This window comes from Myotis brandtii, unplaced genomic scaffold (assembly GCF_000412655.1).
Source record: "Myotis brandtii unplaced genomic scaffold, ASM41265v1 scaffold317, whole genome shotgun sequence".
In the NCBI taxonomy this organism is placed as follows: Eukaryota; Metazoa; Chordata; class Mammalia; order Chiroptera; family Vespertilionidae; genus Myotis; species Myotis brandtii.
The window spans coordinates 395,267-414,057 of NW_005362155.1; the positions used below are offsets into that span (position 1 = coordinate 395,267).

Genomic DNA, 18,791 nt, shown 5'->3' on the forward strand with positions numbered 1-18,791 from the left:
AGCCGCTCTCCCGCACCGACCAGGGCGTCTCCAGTCCCTGTCTGGCCCTTTCCCAGTAACTGCAGCGACAGGCGGTACTGAGCACCTACCACGGGCCACCTGCTGTGTGAAGCACCCTATCTGTCCTGTCTCACCAACTCCACAGGGGCTCCTATTACGCCCATTTCTCTTGTAGGGACCCTGAGGCTGGGAGAGACCTAGTCCAGCGGTTCTCAACCTGTGGGTCGCGACCCCTTTGGGGGTCGAACGACCCTTTCACAGGGGTCGCCCAAGACCATCGGAAAACACATATAATTACATATTGTTTTTGTGATTCATCACTATGCTTTAATTATGTTCAATTTGTAACAATGAAAATACATCCTGTATATCAGATATTTACATTACAATTCATAACAGTAGCAAAATTACAGTTATGAAGTAGCAAGGAAAATAATTTTATGGTTGGGGGTCACCACAACATGAGGAACTGTATTAAAGGGTCGAGGCATTAGGAAGGTTGAGAACCACTGACCTAGTTACTGATCAGTAGGCGGCAGAGCAGATTCAAACCTGGCACGGCCAGCAGCAAAGCCGGGTGCCGGGAACCCTCCTGCTTCCCCACTCCGCAGCTTCTCTGGGGAGCCTCTGCGGCCTCCCCTTCGGTGCCTCCACCTGGTCCTTTGCAGCTGCAGAGGCCGCTGCCATTGGCCTTCATCCATCACTCTAGCTGCTCCTTCCAGTGCTCATCTCAGTCTGTCATCTGGCTTATTGCCAAGTGTCTGTGTCCCCGACGAGGACCAGGACAGGACCTTGGTCTTGTTCACTGTGAATCCCCTGCCCTCCCAGCAGTGGCTCAGTAAATACTCATGGAGTAAATGAGTGGCCTGACTCCTCCCAACCCACACTCTGGGGCCCTGGAGACCAGCTCCCCTCCCTCAGCCACCGCCCCAAGTACCTGCGGAGGAATGATGTCGAACAGGTCCCCAGCAGGCGCATACTCCTGGGCAAAGACGTAGCAGTCCTCGGTCTCAAACACCACGTCAAAGACCTTGATAATGAAGGGGCTGGAGGAGAGGCTGTTGGTGATGCTCACCTCCCGCAGGAAGTTCTTCAGCTTGGTTTTGCTCTTGTTCACAAATTTCAGCGCCATTTTCATGCCTGGCAGGGCAACAGTGGTGAAGGCCCCCGCTCCTGCCCTCCTGCACTTGACACCACCCATGCCTGTCTGCACAGCCTGTCCCAGGCACAAGGCACAGTGGGGTCCCAGAGGGCAGACCCAGCGAAGGGAAAGCACTTGCCAAAGGCCGTGCAGCAAGTCAGGGCTCGAGCTGGATCCTCTGCACCCAGCCTGCAGCTGCCCCACCCTTTCATTTTCCTCCTGACATACTAGACCTACTTAGCGCATTTGTCTACCCCAACAAGAACACAACTTCCCAAGAGCAGGGACCTTTGTTTTGTTTATTGCTATATCTCCAGTGCCTACAGGAGTCTGGTGCATAGTAGGTGCTCAACAAATGTTTGTTTAATGGATGAATGAATGAGAAGGAATTAAACACAGGGAGGTGAGGGCCTGCAAGGCACATACTAGTATCTCTGACTGTGTGCTTGGGCAGGCACCTGTGTATCCACAGAGCACTTGCCTTGCCTTCAGCAATTCACATTCACAACTGACTCCTCACAGTGATCCTATGAGCTGGGCACTAATGCTACCCCATTTTACAGAGGATGAAACCTAGGCACAGAGAGGTTAAGTCACATGCCTAAGGTCACACAGCAAGCAGGTGGCAAAGCTCAGGTGATCTCATGTCCAGTGATCTTCCTGTTGCCTTCAGTCGGCATAGAGCCCCTGCCCCAGGTGTGTGCAAATGTGGGAGCTCATGCAGACCCCATCTGCGACTGAGTGGGCACTGCTGTGAGCCTACAGAGTGGGGAAGGCAGCAAGTTCTGTGGTTAAGTGAGAAGGCTCTGGGCCTGAGGACTGGGGCCTCATCCTAGCTCAAACCCTCTGCATGACCTTGACTGAAACTCTCTGAGGAATGGAGCTTGCCACACTGTCCTCACAGGGTCATCGCCCACCCTCCTCAAAGCAGGTACCCTGTTCTGGAGGACCCACAGTCTGTCCATCTCCCTGGGGTCAGCTATCACTGATATGCTGGTGATTCGCCCAACACCACCACCAGTCCTGACCTTGACCTCCTCCTGAGCTCCAGATGTCCTGGGGTGCATCCTCTTGGCTGTCCCAAAGTCATCTCCAGATTCCTTTGTCCCATCTGCCTGTTCCTCTCCTCCCCGGGCCACTCAGACTGCATCCTCTTCACCTGGACCACTGCCTCTCCTCCCTGCTAGCCTCCTGGCCCCTGCAGAGAGCACCTGAGAGCCCCAGCTAAGTCCCCACCCAAGCATGAAACCAGCCGCCTTACAGATACTCACCTGTGCCCTTGTGGGCCACCAGGTCAACCTTCCCATAGGTGCCTTTACCCAGCTCCCGCACCAGTTCGTAGTGCTTGGTGACATCGCTAGCAGCCAGGGTGCGGAGGGTCAGGGCCTGCATGTCTTCAGTGAGGAGGGGCACGCCTGCCCCCAGCCCAAGGGCCGTCCCTGGCCCACAGCAGGGCAGAGCGCGGGGTGGCTCGGGCTCTGGGCAGCCCACGCTCATCTTCTCCCTGTTGTGGGGGGTGTGGCATCAGGTCAGGCCCCATTCCCCACCTACCTTTTCCTTCCCCAGCACCTAGAACCCCTGGAGGCCAGATGCCAGGCCCAGGATGACCACAATGGGCAACAAGCACCTTTGCTGCATTATCTTCCCCAACGCTTCCGGACCAGCTGAGCTGGCACCCCCCAGAGACAGTCACTGCCCCGGCCCCCACTTGGGTACTGCCAGCCTATTTGTCTCCTGCTGTCATCCAGACCCAGTGTCAGGGATGGTACTGACACAAAGACATGCCATAACTCTTCCTCAGAGCAGCTGGAGGTGACCTCCAAAAGTGGTTTGCTATTCAGCTGACCCAGAAAACCCCACAAAATCATGCAAATCAAGAGGTTCAAATCTTCATGTTCACTCTACAGAAGCAATGTGTGCCATTCGTCGTTACAATGATGGAGCTGGTAGGTGTGCCCAGGCCAAACAGTGGGGCTGGACGGGGGGCCGGTGGCCAAAACGGAGTCCTGAATTTTTGCTGCATGTGCTTAAAAATGCAGAGAGTAATGCAGAGCGCAAGGGTTCAGATGTAGATTATCTGGTCATCGAGCACATCCAGGTGAACAAAGCCGCCAAGATGCGGGCAGAACGTACAGAGCTCACGGCGGGTTAACCCGCATGAGCTCTCCCTGCCACACTGAGAGGACCCTGCCGAGAAAGGGCAGGCGGTTCCTACACCAGTGGAGGAGGAGTGCACAGGAGAAAAAGATGTCCCAGAAGGAATGGAAGGAACAAAAGCTTCCGGCCCCGCAATAAATTCAGCATCAAATAAATAGTAAAAGAGAAAGAGAGAGAGAGGAAGGCACGCCAGGGACGGAGTTCACAGAAGTGGTCCCATTCACAGTGCTGATCAGCACCTGCCCTCAGCCGGTGCCACAGAGCCCTGGGGACACTGCACTGGACACAGGTAAGAATCCTGCCTCGTGGGACTTACCTTCCGGGAGATGGGTAATACACCTGGTGAACAGATGAAGTATATATTACGAGAAAAGGGGCTATGGGCTGTAGACAAAAATAAGGCAGGAGTGGGGAAGGCCAGGTCTGAGGGCAGAGGTCATGTTATCAAATACGCCAGCCACAGTCTCAGAACACTCTGGCAGATGGTGCAGATATGGCCACACACCCACCACAGCTTATAATCCCTCCGCCACCACAGATGACAGCACAGCCAGCTGAGGTACACAGAGCCACAGCTGGAGTACCAGGACCCTGCCTGGGCCCCAGACACGAGGACAGAGCGCCTGTCCCACAGACCCGCCCTCCCCGCCTCCCACTGACCCCTTCAGTGTCCACAAGGCTGGACACGCCCACCCACTAGAGCAGGGGTCCTCAAACTATGGCCCGCGGGCCACATGCAAATACAAATATTGTATTTGTTCCCGTTTTGTTTTTTTACTTCAAAATAAGATATGTGCAGTGTGCATAGGAATTTGTTCATAGTTTTTTTTTAAACTATAGTCCGGCCCTCCAACGGTCTGAGGGACAGTGAACTGGCCCCCTGTTTAAAAAGTTTGAGGACCCCTGCCCCAGAGGTACAGGTTGTCTCCAGATGGTGTTGGGGGCCGAGAGCTGCAGTGGGGAGTCCAGGCCTGGGTGACAGTGGATCCTTCTGGGCCTGCATTTCTTGTCTGATGGGGGGAGGACTAGACTGGGGAGCTGGATGTGCAGCAGCAGGAGCGGCCGGCACTGCACTCTCGGTGCTGACAGGAGCCTGCCTCTTTGGAGCCTCCTCTGCTCCCCACACGCCCCCCGACCTCCATCCCAGGTGTGCCACCCAACACCCTCACAGCCACCCTTTGCAAGACCACCCATGGCTGAGAGAAAGCACAGACTTGGAGCCAGACGGCTGGCTTTGAACCCCAGCTCTGTCACTCGCTAGCTGGTTGGCCTTGGGCAAGTGACTTCATCTCTCTGTGCCTCAGTTCCATCTATAAGGAGGATGAGTCCCTTCTCCCTCCGGGCTGTTGTGAGGATCAAGGAGTTAACAGCCGTGAAGTGCTTGGTGTCTGGCCCACAGAGTGCTCTCTGTGTGAGGTGTGCGGGTTCAGTAGAATCTACATTCTCTCTGGCTGCGCTCGACCAGAGGCTGGGAGCAGGGCGAGTTCTCCGTGAGCCGGGCATCCTCACCCTGGCTCCGCCGCTCTCCTAGACCCAAACCCTCTTCTGCTTTCCCCTTCCCTCTGCACGACCCAGCCTCCCACTTCACAGGGAGGAGGAACATCAGGAGGGAACTTCCTGGCCTCCCACCCAGCCCCATCTGCAGTCTCCCAGCTGGCTGGGAGCTGGGGGCCCTCCTCCCTCCTCAGTTGGCTCCCACCCTTCCTCCTCAGGATCCTGCCCCCCTATCCAGCCCCCCCTCCTCCATTCATGAATAAGCCTGTTCCAATAGAAGCTTCCCCTGCCCACTGCTTTTCCTCTCCTACTTCTCAGCCTGAACATATGCCAGGAGTCCATCTGAAATGCCACATGAATGCCCTCAGTGTCTCTAGCCCATGTCAGACCCCCAGAGGGGGGGATGGTGGCAGGCCCCCAGAGACCCAATCCTGTCCCCTCCCTCTACCCCCCTCAGTGTGGTGAACCCGACCCGGCCATACACCGTCACCATGTCTCTGCAATCCCAGCGCCTGGCTGGATAGCACCGGGCCCTCTGTCTGCAGTCACCAGATGGTGTTGGGGCAGAGACTGCAGTGGGAGCTGGGCTAATGTGGGCGCTATCTCCCACCATAGTCTTCCCTGGTTTCAGGGCTGGAAGGGGTCAGCTCTCTCACCCCCCTGTCAACATCCACCCCGCCTGGTGGAGGATCCGGGGGACAGCGAGTCGCTGGCTCTGATGCAGCGGGAACAGTGAGGCCGCCTTCTGTGGAGTGTGGGGCTCTCCCCAGGGGTGCTGATGAGCACACGCCCTCTGCTGCCCACTAGGGAGACCCACTGGGCTGACCCACTTCTCCTGAACTGTGTGGACCCCCCAGGGCTGCTGAGGTGGGTGGGCCCGTGTGCAGGCACATGTTCACACGTGTGCAATGCTCCCACTTCGGGCTGCGTCCACATCACTGGGGAGCTTGACGGGCAGCTGCAAGGTGCTAGGAGCCCTTCTTTGCTCCCTCCTGCAGGGTCTGCTGGTGCCTGGCTCCTCCCGGCTACTCTGGCCTCAGAGTTGCCCTGGGTGGGCACCAGGCTGGGTCAGGGGCACAGCCACAGAGTGGATTTTAGCCCCACCATTTGCCCCCTCACCCCAGGTTCAGTTCATGCTGACCACTGCCCTGCGCCGCCTCTCTCCAGCTTGAATGTCTCTCTGCAGCCTCTTCCACATTCCTGCTACCTGCCTTCACCCCCCGCCTTACCCCCTCTCCCCCCGCCAGCTCCTGGGTCTCAGTATGCTCAGGTTCCACTCCTCCAAGAAGCCTTCCCTCCTGCCCCATTCCCATTCCTGTCTCTTCGGACCCCAGGATTCAGACAGGGTATGTCTCTCTCAGGACCCTGGGTATCTTGGGGTGTCTCAGCTGTTCCTTGCCTGTCCCCATCAATAGGCCTGAGCGCCCGAGGGGCTGGGGCTACATCAGATTAAACTCTTTCTATCTATGGCCTTGGTTCCTAGGGTCCAGTTTTGGGGGTCGCCTTCCTTGCCCACCTCCCTGTCCCTTCAGGCCTGTTCCCTGCAAGGTGTCAGCAGGAGACAAGGAATGAATCCACACACGGTCCCTGCTGCTGCGTCATCCCCCCAGGTACTCACTGCCTCTGACCCACTTACTGCGCACGTGACTTCAGAGGTGCAGTGGGGAGTGATGGAACCTGCACGGGCCTTGGGGCTCAGCAGCCTTGGCCTTGACCCTAATGTGCATCACTTTTCAGCTGGGTGACCTTGAGCAAGTCACACTGCTTCTCTGGGCCTCGGCTTCCACATCCAGATGATGAAGAAAATAATAATGACAACAGCAGCAGCAGCTGCTAACATTCAAATTGTACTTACTACGTGTCAGGCCCCGTTCTAAGGATGACCTCCCTCCCTCCTTGCTCCACGAGGGGGCATTATTATTACCCCTCTTAGGGGTGAGGGGGGGTGAGGCACAGAGACTAACCTGACCAAGGTCATACAGCTAGTGCTGGGGGGGGCTCCCAAGTCAGGAAGCGGGAGCACCTCTGGCCCCTCAGTATCCAGGCGAGGAAAGTGAGGCCTGGAAGAGGGCAGAGCCTGGCCAAGGGCGCGCCCACACTCACTCAGCTCCTGTGGACAGCGGACTGGTGCCGGCACTGGTCCAGGTGCTCACATGCATCACCCCCTTAATCCTCACAGCAGTCTAGGCAGAAGGGACCAGCTCCTTTCTTCGGGGGGCACTGAGGCCGGAGGCATTCGTCTGGCATCAGTGGGACCTTCCCCCAAGTTTTACCTCCACCATCGTCACTGCCTCCGCTCTATGGAGCAGCTGCGAGCTGCCTGGCCCAGGCAGTGGGGCTGCTGGCCGCACCGGTGTAGTTGGCACTGCATCTGTCCACTCTCAAGCTGACTGTGCTGCCCCCGGGGCCCACATGACTGGCACCTCAATGCATGTCCTCACCGGCCCCAAGGGAAGCCCTCGGCTTCCATCTGTGCTGCTGAAGGCAGGAGGGTGTCAGCCCCTCTTCCTGGCAGCAGTCTGGGCTCTGACCACAAAAGCTCTGGCCCTATGGGCTGGGCCTTCCTCCACCCGCGGGGACGGCCGCAGAGTCGGGCTAGGGTTTCCCAAGCCAGAGGCAAGATGGAACCACTACCACTTCCTGTTGGCAGGTGGCTCGAGCTGGGTGCCCCATGAAAACTACACCAGATGCATAACCCCACTCAGGCCTCCTTTTCATTCCCTGCCCCCTCATGCACACACAGTGCAGCTTGGCAAAACGTCACCAAGTCCTCACAAGTATCCTGAGAAGGAGGGCGACACACTTCCTATTTCCTAAAAACAGCTTGAGCAGCCCTGGCCAGTTTGGTTCAGTGGATAGAGCGTCAGCCTGCGGACCGAAGGGTCCCCAGTTCGATTCTGGTCAAGGGCACGTACCTTGGCTGCAGGCTCCTCCCCGGCCCGGGCCCTGCTCAAGGCACATGCAGGAGGCAACCAATCGGTGTGTTTCTCTCTGACATTCACTCTCTCTAAATCAACGAAAAAATATCCTTGGATGAGGATTAAAAAAACACATACAAAAAACCCACCCAGCTTGAGTATAACTTTCATATCACAAAATTACCCTAAAGTGTACAATTTAATGATTTTAATAAATGTATAGAGCTGTACAGCCAGGCCACATTGAGCAATAATTTTTATTTTATGAAGAACGGGGCCCAAGAGGTTGACTTACTATGGTTACAGCAAAGATAGCCAACTGCCCACCAACTCTGTTTTGTCTCCTATAATACAGAGCTTTGCTGGCAGGCAGCTGTGGGCACTACACCTCTCACCTGCTTTGTGTCCAGTTGTGGTCACTGGACTTGATTTCCTCGATGAGATGAGAACAGAAATGATGTGTGTGTCACAGCTAGGCTAGGACTTTTAAGAATGGTTCATGTGCCGAGACTGGTTTGGCTCAGTGGATGGAGCGTTGGCCTGCGGACTGAAGGGTCCCAGGTTCGATTCCGGTCAGGGGCATGTATCTGGGTTGCGGGCACATCCCCAGTGGGGATGTGCAGGATGCGGCTCATCGATGCTTCTCTCTCATCGATGTTTCTGACTCTCTCTCTCTCTCTCTCTCCCTTCCTCTCTGTGAAAAATCAATAAAATATATTTAAAAAAGAAAAAGAATGGTTCATGTCTTTATTCTCAACATTTCTTTTAAAAAGCATTTTTATTTATTTATTTTTTTAGAGAGAAACATCGAAATAGCTGCCTCCAGCATGCCCCTTACCAAGGATCGAGCCCATAACCTGGGCACAGGCCCTGACTAGGAATCGAACCAGCAACCTTTCAGGGCACAGGTCAATGCCCAACCAATGGAGCCACACAGGCCAGGGCTCTCTATTCTCTCTTCTGCATGCTGACTTGATGCGGAGGACTCCAAGACCCTGAAAGATGGTGGATCTACAAGATAGGAAGAGCCTGGGTCCCTGGGTGTGGGAGGATTACCCACTCGGCATCTTACACGAGCCAGAAGTAAACTTCTATTGTGTTAGGCTGCTGAGATATGGGGGCCTATTTGTTATAGAAGCTAGCATTATCCTAATTCAAGGCTTATGGAGCAAGTGAGCAAAAGAGTAGGACTTGGACCTCAGTGTGTCTGACTGCCTGGAGTGTGGCCAGAGAAGGTAATCTTGATGGTGACAACACTGGCAACCAAATGGTAAGAATGCAGTTACAGGAGTAGGTGGAAGGCGAGCAGCCTGTAAAGAGAAGGGGGCCTGTCCTTATCCTGAGAGAAAAACAATACTGGCTAATATTTATTTTTTATATATCTTTATTGATTTCAGAGAGGAAAGGAGAGGGAGAGAGATAGAAACATCAATGATGAGAGACTCATTGATCGGCTGCCTCCTACACGCCCCCCTCCTGGGGATCGAGCCAGCAACCTGGGCATGTGCCCCAACCAGGAATCGAACCATGACCTCCTGTCAACACTCAACCACTGAGCCAAACCGGCCACGCCTGGCTAATATTTATTGAGCATTTACCATTTGCCAGATGCTGTGCTAACACTATGGATTAAATCATTAACAATCACAAGTCTAGGAGGTAGGAGCTAGCTACCGTTATCCCCATTTTACAGAAAAGAATACTGAGATACAGGCGGGCTAAATAACTTGCCAACAGCTAACTATTAGCACAGCTGGGATTTGAACTCGGGCCATCAGGCTTCAGATCCCATATACTGTGTCCTCGAGACCCCTGAAGGCAGACCCAGGCAGACAGCAATTCAAAGATGAAGTCGCAGCAGGGAGGAAATGGGGCGGCGGGGAGGCAGACCCTGCGTGCGCGTCTGTCTGGGAATCAGTGGAAGGCAAAGTCGGACTAAGTGCTATCAGTCAGGCCTTTCTTACTCTCACTCTGGGATTCTAAGATTCTGGGTCCCTGGGCTATAAGCACAGGCACCCCCCAGGGGTATCCTTAACAAAGCCCTCACCTGGAAAGATGCCATTGAGTGGATGGTTGTTTGGGTGGGTCACCTCTCTGGGTCGATATTATTATTAAAATAAGTCCCTGTGAAAAAGCAGCTACCAGATGGGATTTCAGGTGCTGAGTGGGACAGGGAACCCCTCCGCCCGCCCTCGCCTGCTTCACTTGTGTTCCCCTGTAAAGCCAGAGGCTGCAGCTTCATTCCTTAGCCTGCATGTCTGAATCAGCTCCCCACACCCCCGCACTCTCCCCTCGCCTGCCTCCAGGTTCCTCCCCTCCAGCCCCCTCTCCTATACATGCGATCAGATGAATTTTCTGAAGAGCAGATTGGATCTGACTCTTGCCTAGCTCACGCACTTCAGTGGTTTTTTTTTTTTTAATTTATTTTTTGTTGACAGTATTACAGATGCCCCCGATTCCCCCCACCCACCGCCTTGGCCCCCTTCAATGGTTTTGTGAATGGGCCTGTGATGTTTTTCCCTGCTTGGCACCAATTTCTTTCTTCAGGGAAGGGCCTTTCTCGGCCCCTGTGGTTCAGTAGGGTTGTCTCCACCCAGACCTGGCCGACCAGCGGATCATCCCATCCACCAGGTCACTGTGGCTCTAAGCACCTGGGTCAGGCATGTCTATAGCCAGTTATACTCCTGAATGTTTGTTTCATGAGTCAAAACATTTCCCTTTCCCATAAGCAGGTCTGAGTTGAGTTTATGTAACTTGCAACTTGGAGACTGCAGAGGAGCATCCGTACTCGAGCCCAGGCACTGCTTAGGTGCTAACATGAGGCAAGCAGGTCCAAGCGATGTATCAGATCCTGGGGGTAAGCTTACCAATCAGGAAGGCAGGTAAAATAGGCCTTAGCTAACCTGCAGCCAGGAAGGCCATGGTCAGTGCTCCAGCTTTTCCAGAGGGCACGGGCAGGAGGGATTCGGGTGGCTTCCTGGAGGAGGTGCCACCGGAATGAGCCTTGAAGGGGGTTAACAATTCAGCAAGAAACCCGAGAGCTCCCTGAAAGCAAGCCCCATGCCTTAATCATCTTGCTATTTCTAACACTTAGTCAGGGCGTGACAAACGCTGGGTGAATAATTCTTTAAGTGTTTGGGAAGTTGTAACTTTTTATATCTTGGCTTTCCTGTATGCGATCCTACAGGAACATAGCTATTTTCCTAGGGGCCTGCATAAGGTGTCATTAGCCCCATTTTACAGATGCGGAGGTTGATGGCCAGAAGAGAACAGTGGTTTGCTGAAAATCACATAGAAGGCCAGTGGCAGGGCTGGGCTAGAGGCCAGGGAGTCTGCAGGACAAGGTGCTGCCTCCCTCTAACCCCAGCCCCAAGCACAGCAGACATGGAGGAAAGTGATAATAACAGCTGGTACTTAGGGAACGCCTGTCACATGACAACTGCTTCACGTAAAGGATCTCACCTGATCCTCACGACATCCTGACACGGGGACTATTAATCATCCCAATTTATAGATGAGGAGACTGAGGCATAAGATCAAGATTATCCAGTAACAGAGCCAGGATTCAAATCCAGGCATCACCACTCCAGTGTCAAAAGTTTAACCACTATGCTTTACTGTCTCTAAAATAATAGAGTAAAATTATCATCTATTTTCTCAACATGCCAATGCTTTACATTGCTGCTGCCATTCAATCTTCATTTTACAGATAAGGATGCTGAAGCCCAAAGGGGTTAAGCAACTTGCTCAAGGTCACACTCAGCCAGTGAGGGTCAGAGCCAGGGATTGAACCTTGAACTTCCTCTGCTTTATCTCCTTCTCTGCACTTGGTCTCTGGTTTGCAGCCCAGGCCTCCCGCTAGCTAGCTAGTCCCATTGTCTTCAGCACCACAGGCGTGGACAGCACCCAAACAGGCCCAGCACCAAGTGCAAGGCCAGGGGAGGCCTGAGGAGGCGAGGCAGCCAGGATGGAGAACTGCTGCAGAGTGTAACCCAGGCCCCCAGGGCTGGAAAGGCTGGACACAACCCAAGTGTCAATCAGCAGATTTGGTTAAATAAATGGCAATACGTCCATCCATACCTTTCCAGTGGCCCTTGAACATGCTTGAGCCAGAAGGGACTTTGGAGATCATGTGACCCAGCTCACAAATTTCCCAGGTGAGGAGACCAAGAGGAAGAACTGGGACTGTCCCAAGACTGAGCAATAGAAACTGGGAACAAGTTCTTCCCACTGCCCTCCCTACCAGGCTTGGCTTCTGGCTCTGCTCTCAGCCTTCCCTCCCCGCCCCTCCCCTGGGGCACATCCTTGGTGGTGATTAACAGCCTGTGGCGCTGTCCACTGCAGCTGGCGCCCTATGGGGTGGTGAGAGCCCCAGCCTCACCACTCCCAGCCTACCTGTGGCAGCCTCTGTGGGTGTGGGAGGAGGCATGGATGGGCCTTGTTGCCTGTGTGAGGTGGGCAGCCCAAAACTCAGTGGTAGCAACAGAAGTGGAGGGCGGAGGGCAGGGTAGGCACCCGCCACTGGCGGGGTGTCCATCAGTGGACAGGTGGTGGCCACTGGAGAGATGGCTGGGGGAGCAGAGGCTCCCTGAAGAGAAGAGCCCTTCCCTAGCCACAGCCCTCACCTCTCCCTCCTCCCCTGAGCCCTTATGGAGGGATGGAACAGGGGATGTAGCCTATCTTGGGAGCCCAGACCCCAGATTCAGGCATTCCTGGGTGGACCCAGGTCACCACTGTTCCTTGCCATGAAGCTTGAGGTAAGTCACTTACTCTCCCTGTGCCTCCATTTTCTTACCAGTAGAATAGGGATAATAATGGCACAGATTTAAGTATTAATAACAGCCAACATTTATGAAACAGTCAGAGTCTAAGCACTTTACATATATTGACTCACTTAACTTCACAACTATCTTATTCCCACTAGAGTATATGCCTTACAGTTCAGGAAACCGAGACTCAGAGAAGGGAGATGAAGTGACGTGTCCAGTGTCGCACAGCTCGACGTGGCTCAGAGAGAACGCCTGGCTCCAGAACGCTCAGTGCGGATTTGTTGAGCACCTACAATGTGCCTGGCACTGCTCTCGGATCTGCAATACATTCATGAGCCAAGCACACAGCCCTGCTCTCCAGGAGCTTATATTCTAGCCTGGAGGCAGACAGTAACAAAGAAGGTGAGATGCGTGTCAGACAGGGAGACCTTAGAGGGGGAAAAGGGAGACGCGAGGAAATGCCCAGTGTAGGGAATGAAACTGTACGCGGGGTCAGGAAAGGCCCTACTGGGAACGCTGCGCATGTGGATATTGTGGTGGGAGAGCCTTCCTGGCAGAGGCGTGGGGACCGTGCCTGGTGCGCTCGGGGAGCAGCGAGGAGGCCAGCATGGGTGCAGGGTGGTGGGTAAGGGGTAGGGGCAGGAGGTGAGGATAGAGGTGAAAAGGGAATGGCAATGCACCGGGCCTCGGAGGTCAGAGCCAGGACCTGACTTTCACTCTGAGTGAGATGCACGCCAAACTCTGGACCTGAGCAAGCCCTTCCTGAAGCCATCTGTGTGCCAGGCCCTGAGAGATGGAGACATGACGCCACCACTCTCCCTGGAGTGAGGCTGAGGAAAGAGGTGAGGGAAGCTGGGCTTCTGAGTCCCGGGTGCAGAGTCCTCCATCCGCAGCTCCCACCTGCAGCGGCCCCACATGAGCAGAGGTGTGGGGGCAGGAAAGCTGATCAACAGATATGCCCGGGACTGCAGCGGGAGCCCAGGGTAGGTCCTGTTCGGTCTTTCTGACAGGTCTTGCCCTGTTGACTGTGAGTGAATGAGGGAAAAGTGGGCAGAATCTTCCCTAAGTTCTAGATAGGAAACCCCGAGTAAAGACCCTCAGTCCTGAGCCTCTATTTTTTTTTTAGTCTATAAAAGTGGGGCTGCCCTGGCCGGTGTGGTTCAGTTGGTTGGAGTGTCATCCCATACACTAAAAGGTGGCAGGTTCAATTCCTAGTCAGGTTGTGGGTTTGATCCCCAGTCGGGCAGGAACGGGAGGCAACTGATTGATGTTTCTCTCTCTCTCAAATCAATAAAATAAAAAAGTAGCATTAACATTCCCTTCTGCTCAAGGCTTTTGAGAACTAATATTAAGAGCAAACCCTTAGTGGATACTCAGTGCCATGCATAACACTTTACACACATTCATTCAGTTAATCCTTACTGTGACCCTACAAGGTAGGTACAGTACCATCCACCTTTAAAAAATATATATATATATTATTGATTTTTTACAGAGAGGAAGGGAGTGGAATAGAGAATTAGAAACATCGATGAGAGAGAAACATCCATCAGCTGCCTCCTGCACATCCCCTACTGGGGATGTGCCCGCAACCAAGGTACATGCCCTTGACCAGAATCGAACCTGGGACCCTTCAGTCTGCAGGCCAACGCTCTATCCACTGAGTCAAACTGGTTAGGGCACATCCACCTTTTTTGTAGAGGAGGGATCTGAGGCTCAGAGAGGTTAAGCACCTGGCACAAGGTCACACAGCAGGATCTAGAGATGGTACTTTTTACCACTAAACCATGTTAAATGTGGGCCCCCTGCTCCTCCAGGAGACACAGGGTCGGAGCTGGAAGGCATGAGGATCTCCCTGCTATGGCAGGACTGCCCTGGGGCGGGGATTTCTGCTGGGTCCTGACCAGGAGGAGACGGCGACCCTGTTCTGTGTAGCCCACACCCCAGCCCCCCAGGGCCATCCCAATACCCAGAGGCATTGAGGACATTCTCTGCCTCTCCCAGGACTGTGAAAGCCAAGGGAGGAGAGCCGGTGTGGTGGGCAGCGACTTCCCCTGGCCAGACCAGCTCATTTGCATATCCCGCAGGGTGTGGCAGAAGTAATGAGAACAGTTAAGCAGCCGGCACTGCTATGCGTGCTTTACCTGTAAAGGATTCTTTAATCCTCCCCACAACCCTAGGGAATAGAAGCAGTTATTATTCCCATTCCACATCAGGAGAAACTGAGGCACAGAAGACAACTGCCTTGTCCAAGGTCATGTCGCCAATGCACGGTGGAGGTAGGATTCAAACCCAGGCAGTTTGCTGCCAGTTTCACACAAACCTCTGGGGGCTCAGAGCTGGGCTCCAATCCCCTCTGGGTTAGTGCTGTTTTCAGCACTAAGTGAGAAAGTGATGGCCGGTGCTGGGCATGGAGTACCTGACAGTGAAAAAATGCTCCCCTGCTTCCTTCCAACCCGAATATTACTTGGCTGCCAGCGTGGGGGCTGACCTGAGAGTCTGGACCTGTTCCACCTCCAGACTGTGGCCAGGCTGCGGTGGGGACTGGGAAAGGTGGGTGGATAGGAGAGGGGAGTGGGCTTTAACTGGCCCCTCCAGGCCCCACTGCCACAGCTTCCTGAGGCCAGAGGAGTAGGGGAGGGAGGGGGTAGTTTGGGGAAAACCCTGAGTCTATTGGGGATGCTGATCCAGGCTCTGGCCTGAGGCCCAGCTGCCTAGGGCAGAAAGCCTGGGGACAAGCCAGGCAGGCGAAGCACCTGGACAGCAGAGCTGGGAAGGAAGAGGGCCCCGGGCCAGGCCACCCTCCGGCAGAGCCAGGGGCCAAGGTACTGGGAGGGCCCTCACAGGCCCTCAGGCTTGAACCCCAGCCCACTGCACCTGGACTCCTCCCTGCTCTAAAGCACCACACAGCCCTGCCTCTCAAACACCAAAGCCCTATGGCCTCCCCAGACAGGCTATAGGAAAAGCAAGGTGGTTACCGAGGCGTAGTCTCCCACCTGCCAGTGCAACTTTAACTAAGAGCCAATAGTTACTGAGCACTTTTCATGTGCTGGACCAGGACCTAAGCCCTTTGCATGCTTTAACTCACTCGCCCTGATGACCCTGAGGTAGGCATTATCCTTGTTTTCCACAGGATTAAACCAAGCTCAGAGAGGTTAAATGACTTGCCTAAGGTCACACAGCGGCTAAGTGGGATTCAAACCCAGGCAAGGTCTAGAGCCTGTGCTCTCAACTATGGTGCTCTGCTGTCCCTCCGGCGTAGGGCTGCTGTAGACCTTCATCCAGGAAGGCGGCACACTCCCTTCCAGGGCCATGCCGAGTGCCTGGTGCCCAGCGCTGGCCTCTGCCCCCTGGCCCAGCTACTTGGCAACGCCCATTGGTTTCACTCATGTTTAGGGAATGTGATATTTTTGAGTGACTTCTGAATCTAGCCCCCCCATCTCTCCTGCCTGACTCAAACTAGAGCAGCTTGGTCTCAAGCCCTAGAAAGTCAGAACCAAGAGGAAGCTTATGGCTTCCAATTCCTCTCTGACGCATGGGTAAACTGAGCCCAGAGTGTAGTCCTCCCCCAAGAATCTTCAGCAAGACCTGGGCCTCGGACCTTGAACTTTTGCTCCTGGGAAAGTGAGACAGTTAAACCAAGTTGTTGGCGGCTGAACCCTTCTAGCGTAGGGGAGGGGCACAAGATGGGCAAAGAGGAGAAAGTGGGCCAGGCTACTGATACTCTGGCGGGAATTCGGGCTCACTTCATCACAGCCTTAGGACCCCAGAGGGGTGCTGCTCTGTGCATGTTCTAACGTGGCCATGGGGGAGGTAGAGAATACCCGTGTGCAAGACACATACAAGCAAAGGTCACCCACAGAGCAAACACTTTCTGGCCTCCACCCCAAGCCTGCAGAGCCAGCTGCCTATTATGTTATTGAGTGAACAGGCCAGGTGGGGTCGGGGGCAGGCTGGAGTGTGGTGATCTGTCTAAAGGTCAGCACTGTCACTCTTTGGCTCTTGCCTCAGCTCGCCACATCATCTGCTTTTTCAATAGGATCCAAAAATCAATATTTGTAAGTGAAATTCTTGTGTGTTTTTTTAGCATTGGCAACAAATGCAAATATGAGGAAAAACACTGTTTGGATCATCAAAATGTGTCTAGAAGCTGTATTTTACCACATGTGTTGTATATTATGCTGGGTCTGGAGCTAGACAAGACAGATCTGGTCCCATGTCCTGGAGCTCAGGGTCTAGATGTGGAGACAAACGCTCACAGCACATGTGGACACATTCTACTGTCTCCAAGGCCCCAATGCAGCTCTCCACTCTGTGAGCCCAGGCCAGATAAAAAGGGGAGGTAGAGGCAGAGAGCTGCCTTTTCAAGTTGGGGAATAGCACCAGGTGACGGAGGGAGCGAGGGAGGGGACAGGGAGATGAGCCAGAGGTGAAGTAGAGGATGATGAGTGAGCAATGGGGGATGACACTGGGGAGGCGGTTGAGGACCACGCTGCACAGAGCTTTAACTGCGGTTCAGTCCAGACTCAACAGGGAGCCACTGCAAGTTAGTGAGAAGGGGAGATCTTACTCCCGCGCCCCTCTGACCTCTTGACGGTTTCCCCTAGTCACAGTGACTCCCATCTCTGCTTTTCAGTCTCTCCCTCCACTCCCCTGCCTGTAGGTCATATGGCAAGGCTCTAGGCTCCCGGGAACCCACTGTGGGAATCATTGCAGAGACAGAGAGGACACACCTGGATGCTTCTTGAGGCCCAAATGCGATCTACATCCGCCCCTCCAGCTACAGAGTGAGTGAGTGGCTCACTCTGTCATCTCTGGGAGATGTCACACGCTTGCCCAAGATCACCCAGTCTTCAGGGCAGCTGGCTCCCCCACAGCCTGTGCTGAGGGGCGTTGCCTCAACTGTCCTTGAATTTGCAGGAGGGGCTGCCAGAGATCCGGCCAGAAGCACCTCCTACCCTTTCCCCTGCTGACCACATCCTCTCCCTTGGGTCAATGCCAGCAGCAGATGGGGTGGGGGAACTTGGTATTGGAAAGGGGGAAGGAGGAATTGGCCACGCAGCCTCAGGGACCCCAAGTCTGCAGCAGGATGGGGATCAAGGGCTTCAGGTGTGGCCTGGGCAAACTGAGAACATCCCAGGGGTCTGACGATCAGGAAAGAAGATGGGATGAAGTGAGAAAGAGAACCTCGACTCCAGTGCCTGGTGCATCACAGGCACTAGATTCAGTTTGTTGTATGAACAAATGAACAAAGAAACTCCTGGTGGGGCGACCTGTACCCAGAGTCCTGCCGTCAGCATTGCTGCATGCCTGTAGAGGGCAAGAGAGGAGAGGCGGGTGGAAACCCCAAAGTGTTTCCTCGGCACCAGTCAGCCCCTTCTGATTCAGAATGTCAGAATGTCAGGGTACAGCACCCCCGCCTCTCATCATCCCATGAGCAGCAGGGCCCGGTGGCGGCACTGCCGTGTATACATCCTGGAAAGCTAGCGTGATAACCTAGAACGCCCTTTGGTGTCCGGGACACGCTGACCCAATCGGTTTGGCCCTGGGTGTTTTGGAGGTCAGGTCAGGAGAAAGGAAGGCGGCCCCTGGGGCACCAGGGGACAGAAAGGAGCCTGACCCGAAATGGCTTCTTCATCCAGACTCCCTCCCTCTCTCCCCAGAACCAGTGCCTCACTTTGGAAAGGGCTTGCCCCCTCCCTGTCCTGCAGGGAGCACAGGTGGCCTGGGTGAAGACCCCCCACTGTGGCCGGGCTGGGGGGCAGTGGAGTCACAGAGAAAAGAAGGCATTCCCACCCATTCTCTCCAACACACCCATTCCCTGCCCTCTCACAGACAAAGACACACACCCCAAGCCCCAGCCATCACCCTAGGGCCACACACGAGGGGTCCCCTGACCTGTGAACACCCCCAAATCCTCTCCCAGGAGGGACTTCACTTGAGAACTCAGCCTGGCCATGGGGGGTGGGGGGATACAAATACTCCAAAGACCGAGGATCCAACTGCTCCAGGCTCTCAGGTGTGTGTTTTTTTTGGGGGGGGGGAAGGTGCGGGCGGGGGGGGACTCTACCTTCTTTTCCCCTCTCCGTGGCGCACGGTGCTCTGCCATCACCCCTCCCGTGGGGCCGGGGAGCTCGGCCCGAACCCCAAGGCTAGGGTGAGGGGTGGGGGAAGGGAGGAGGGGGCGCGGCTCCTCCAAGCGAGACACAAAGAGACGTCCTTCAGCCTCGGCTCCATGGCGACGCCGGGGAGGGGGCAGAGCGCACGCGACAGTACCGTCCCCACCTGCAGGGCGAGGGGCCTCGGGGGCCA

The 18,791-nt window shown here is 54.8% G+C and overlaps 1 protein-coding gene across 1 annotated transcript in view; it reads right to left on the reverse strand.

Moving 5' to 3' along the window:
* Positions 1 to 452: 452 nt before the first annotated feature.
* The window catches only part of SBK1 (SH3 domain binding kinase 1), a 60,510-nt gene continuing 42,171 nt past the window's right edge, over positions 453 to 18,791 (reverse strand). The window contains exons 2-3 of the mRNA XM_005870335.2: positions 2,413 to 2,645; positions 453 to 1,140 (exon numbers count right to left, since the gene is read on the reverse strand). Of these exons, the coding sequence (XP_005870397.1) occupies positions 836 to 1,140; positions 2,413 to 2,638 (531 nt within the window). The 5' untranslated portion in view covers positions 2,639 to 2,645 and the 3' untranslated portion in view covers positions 453 to 835. The remainder of the gene's footprint in view (positions 1,141 to 2,412; positions 2,646 to 18,791) is intronic.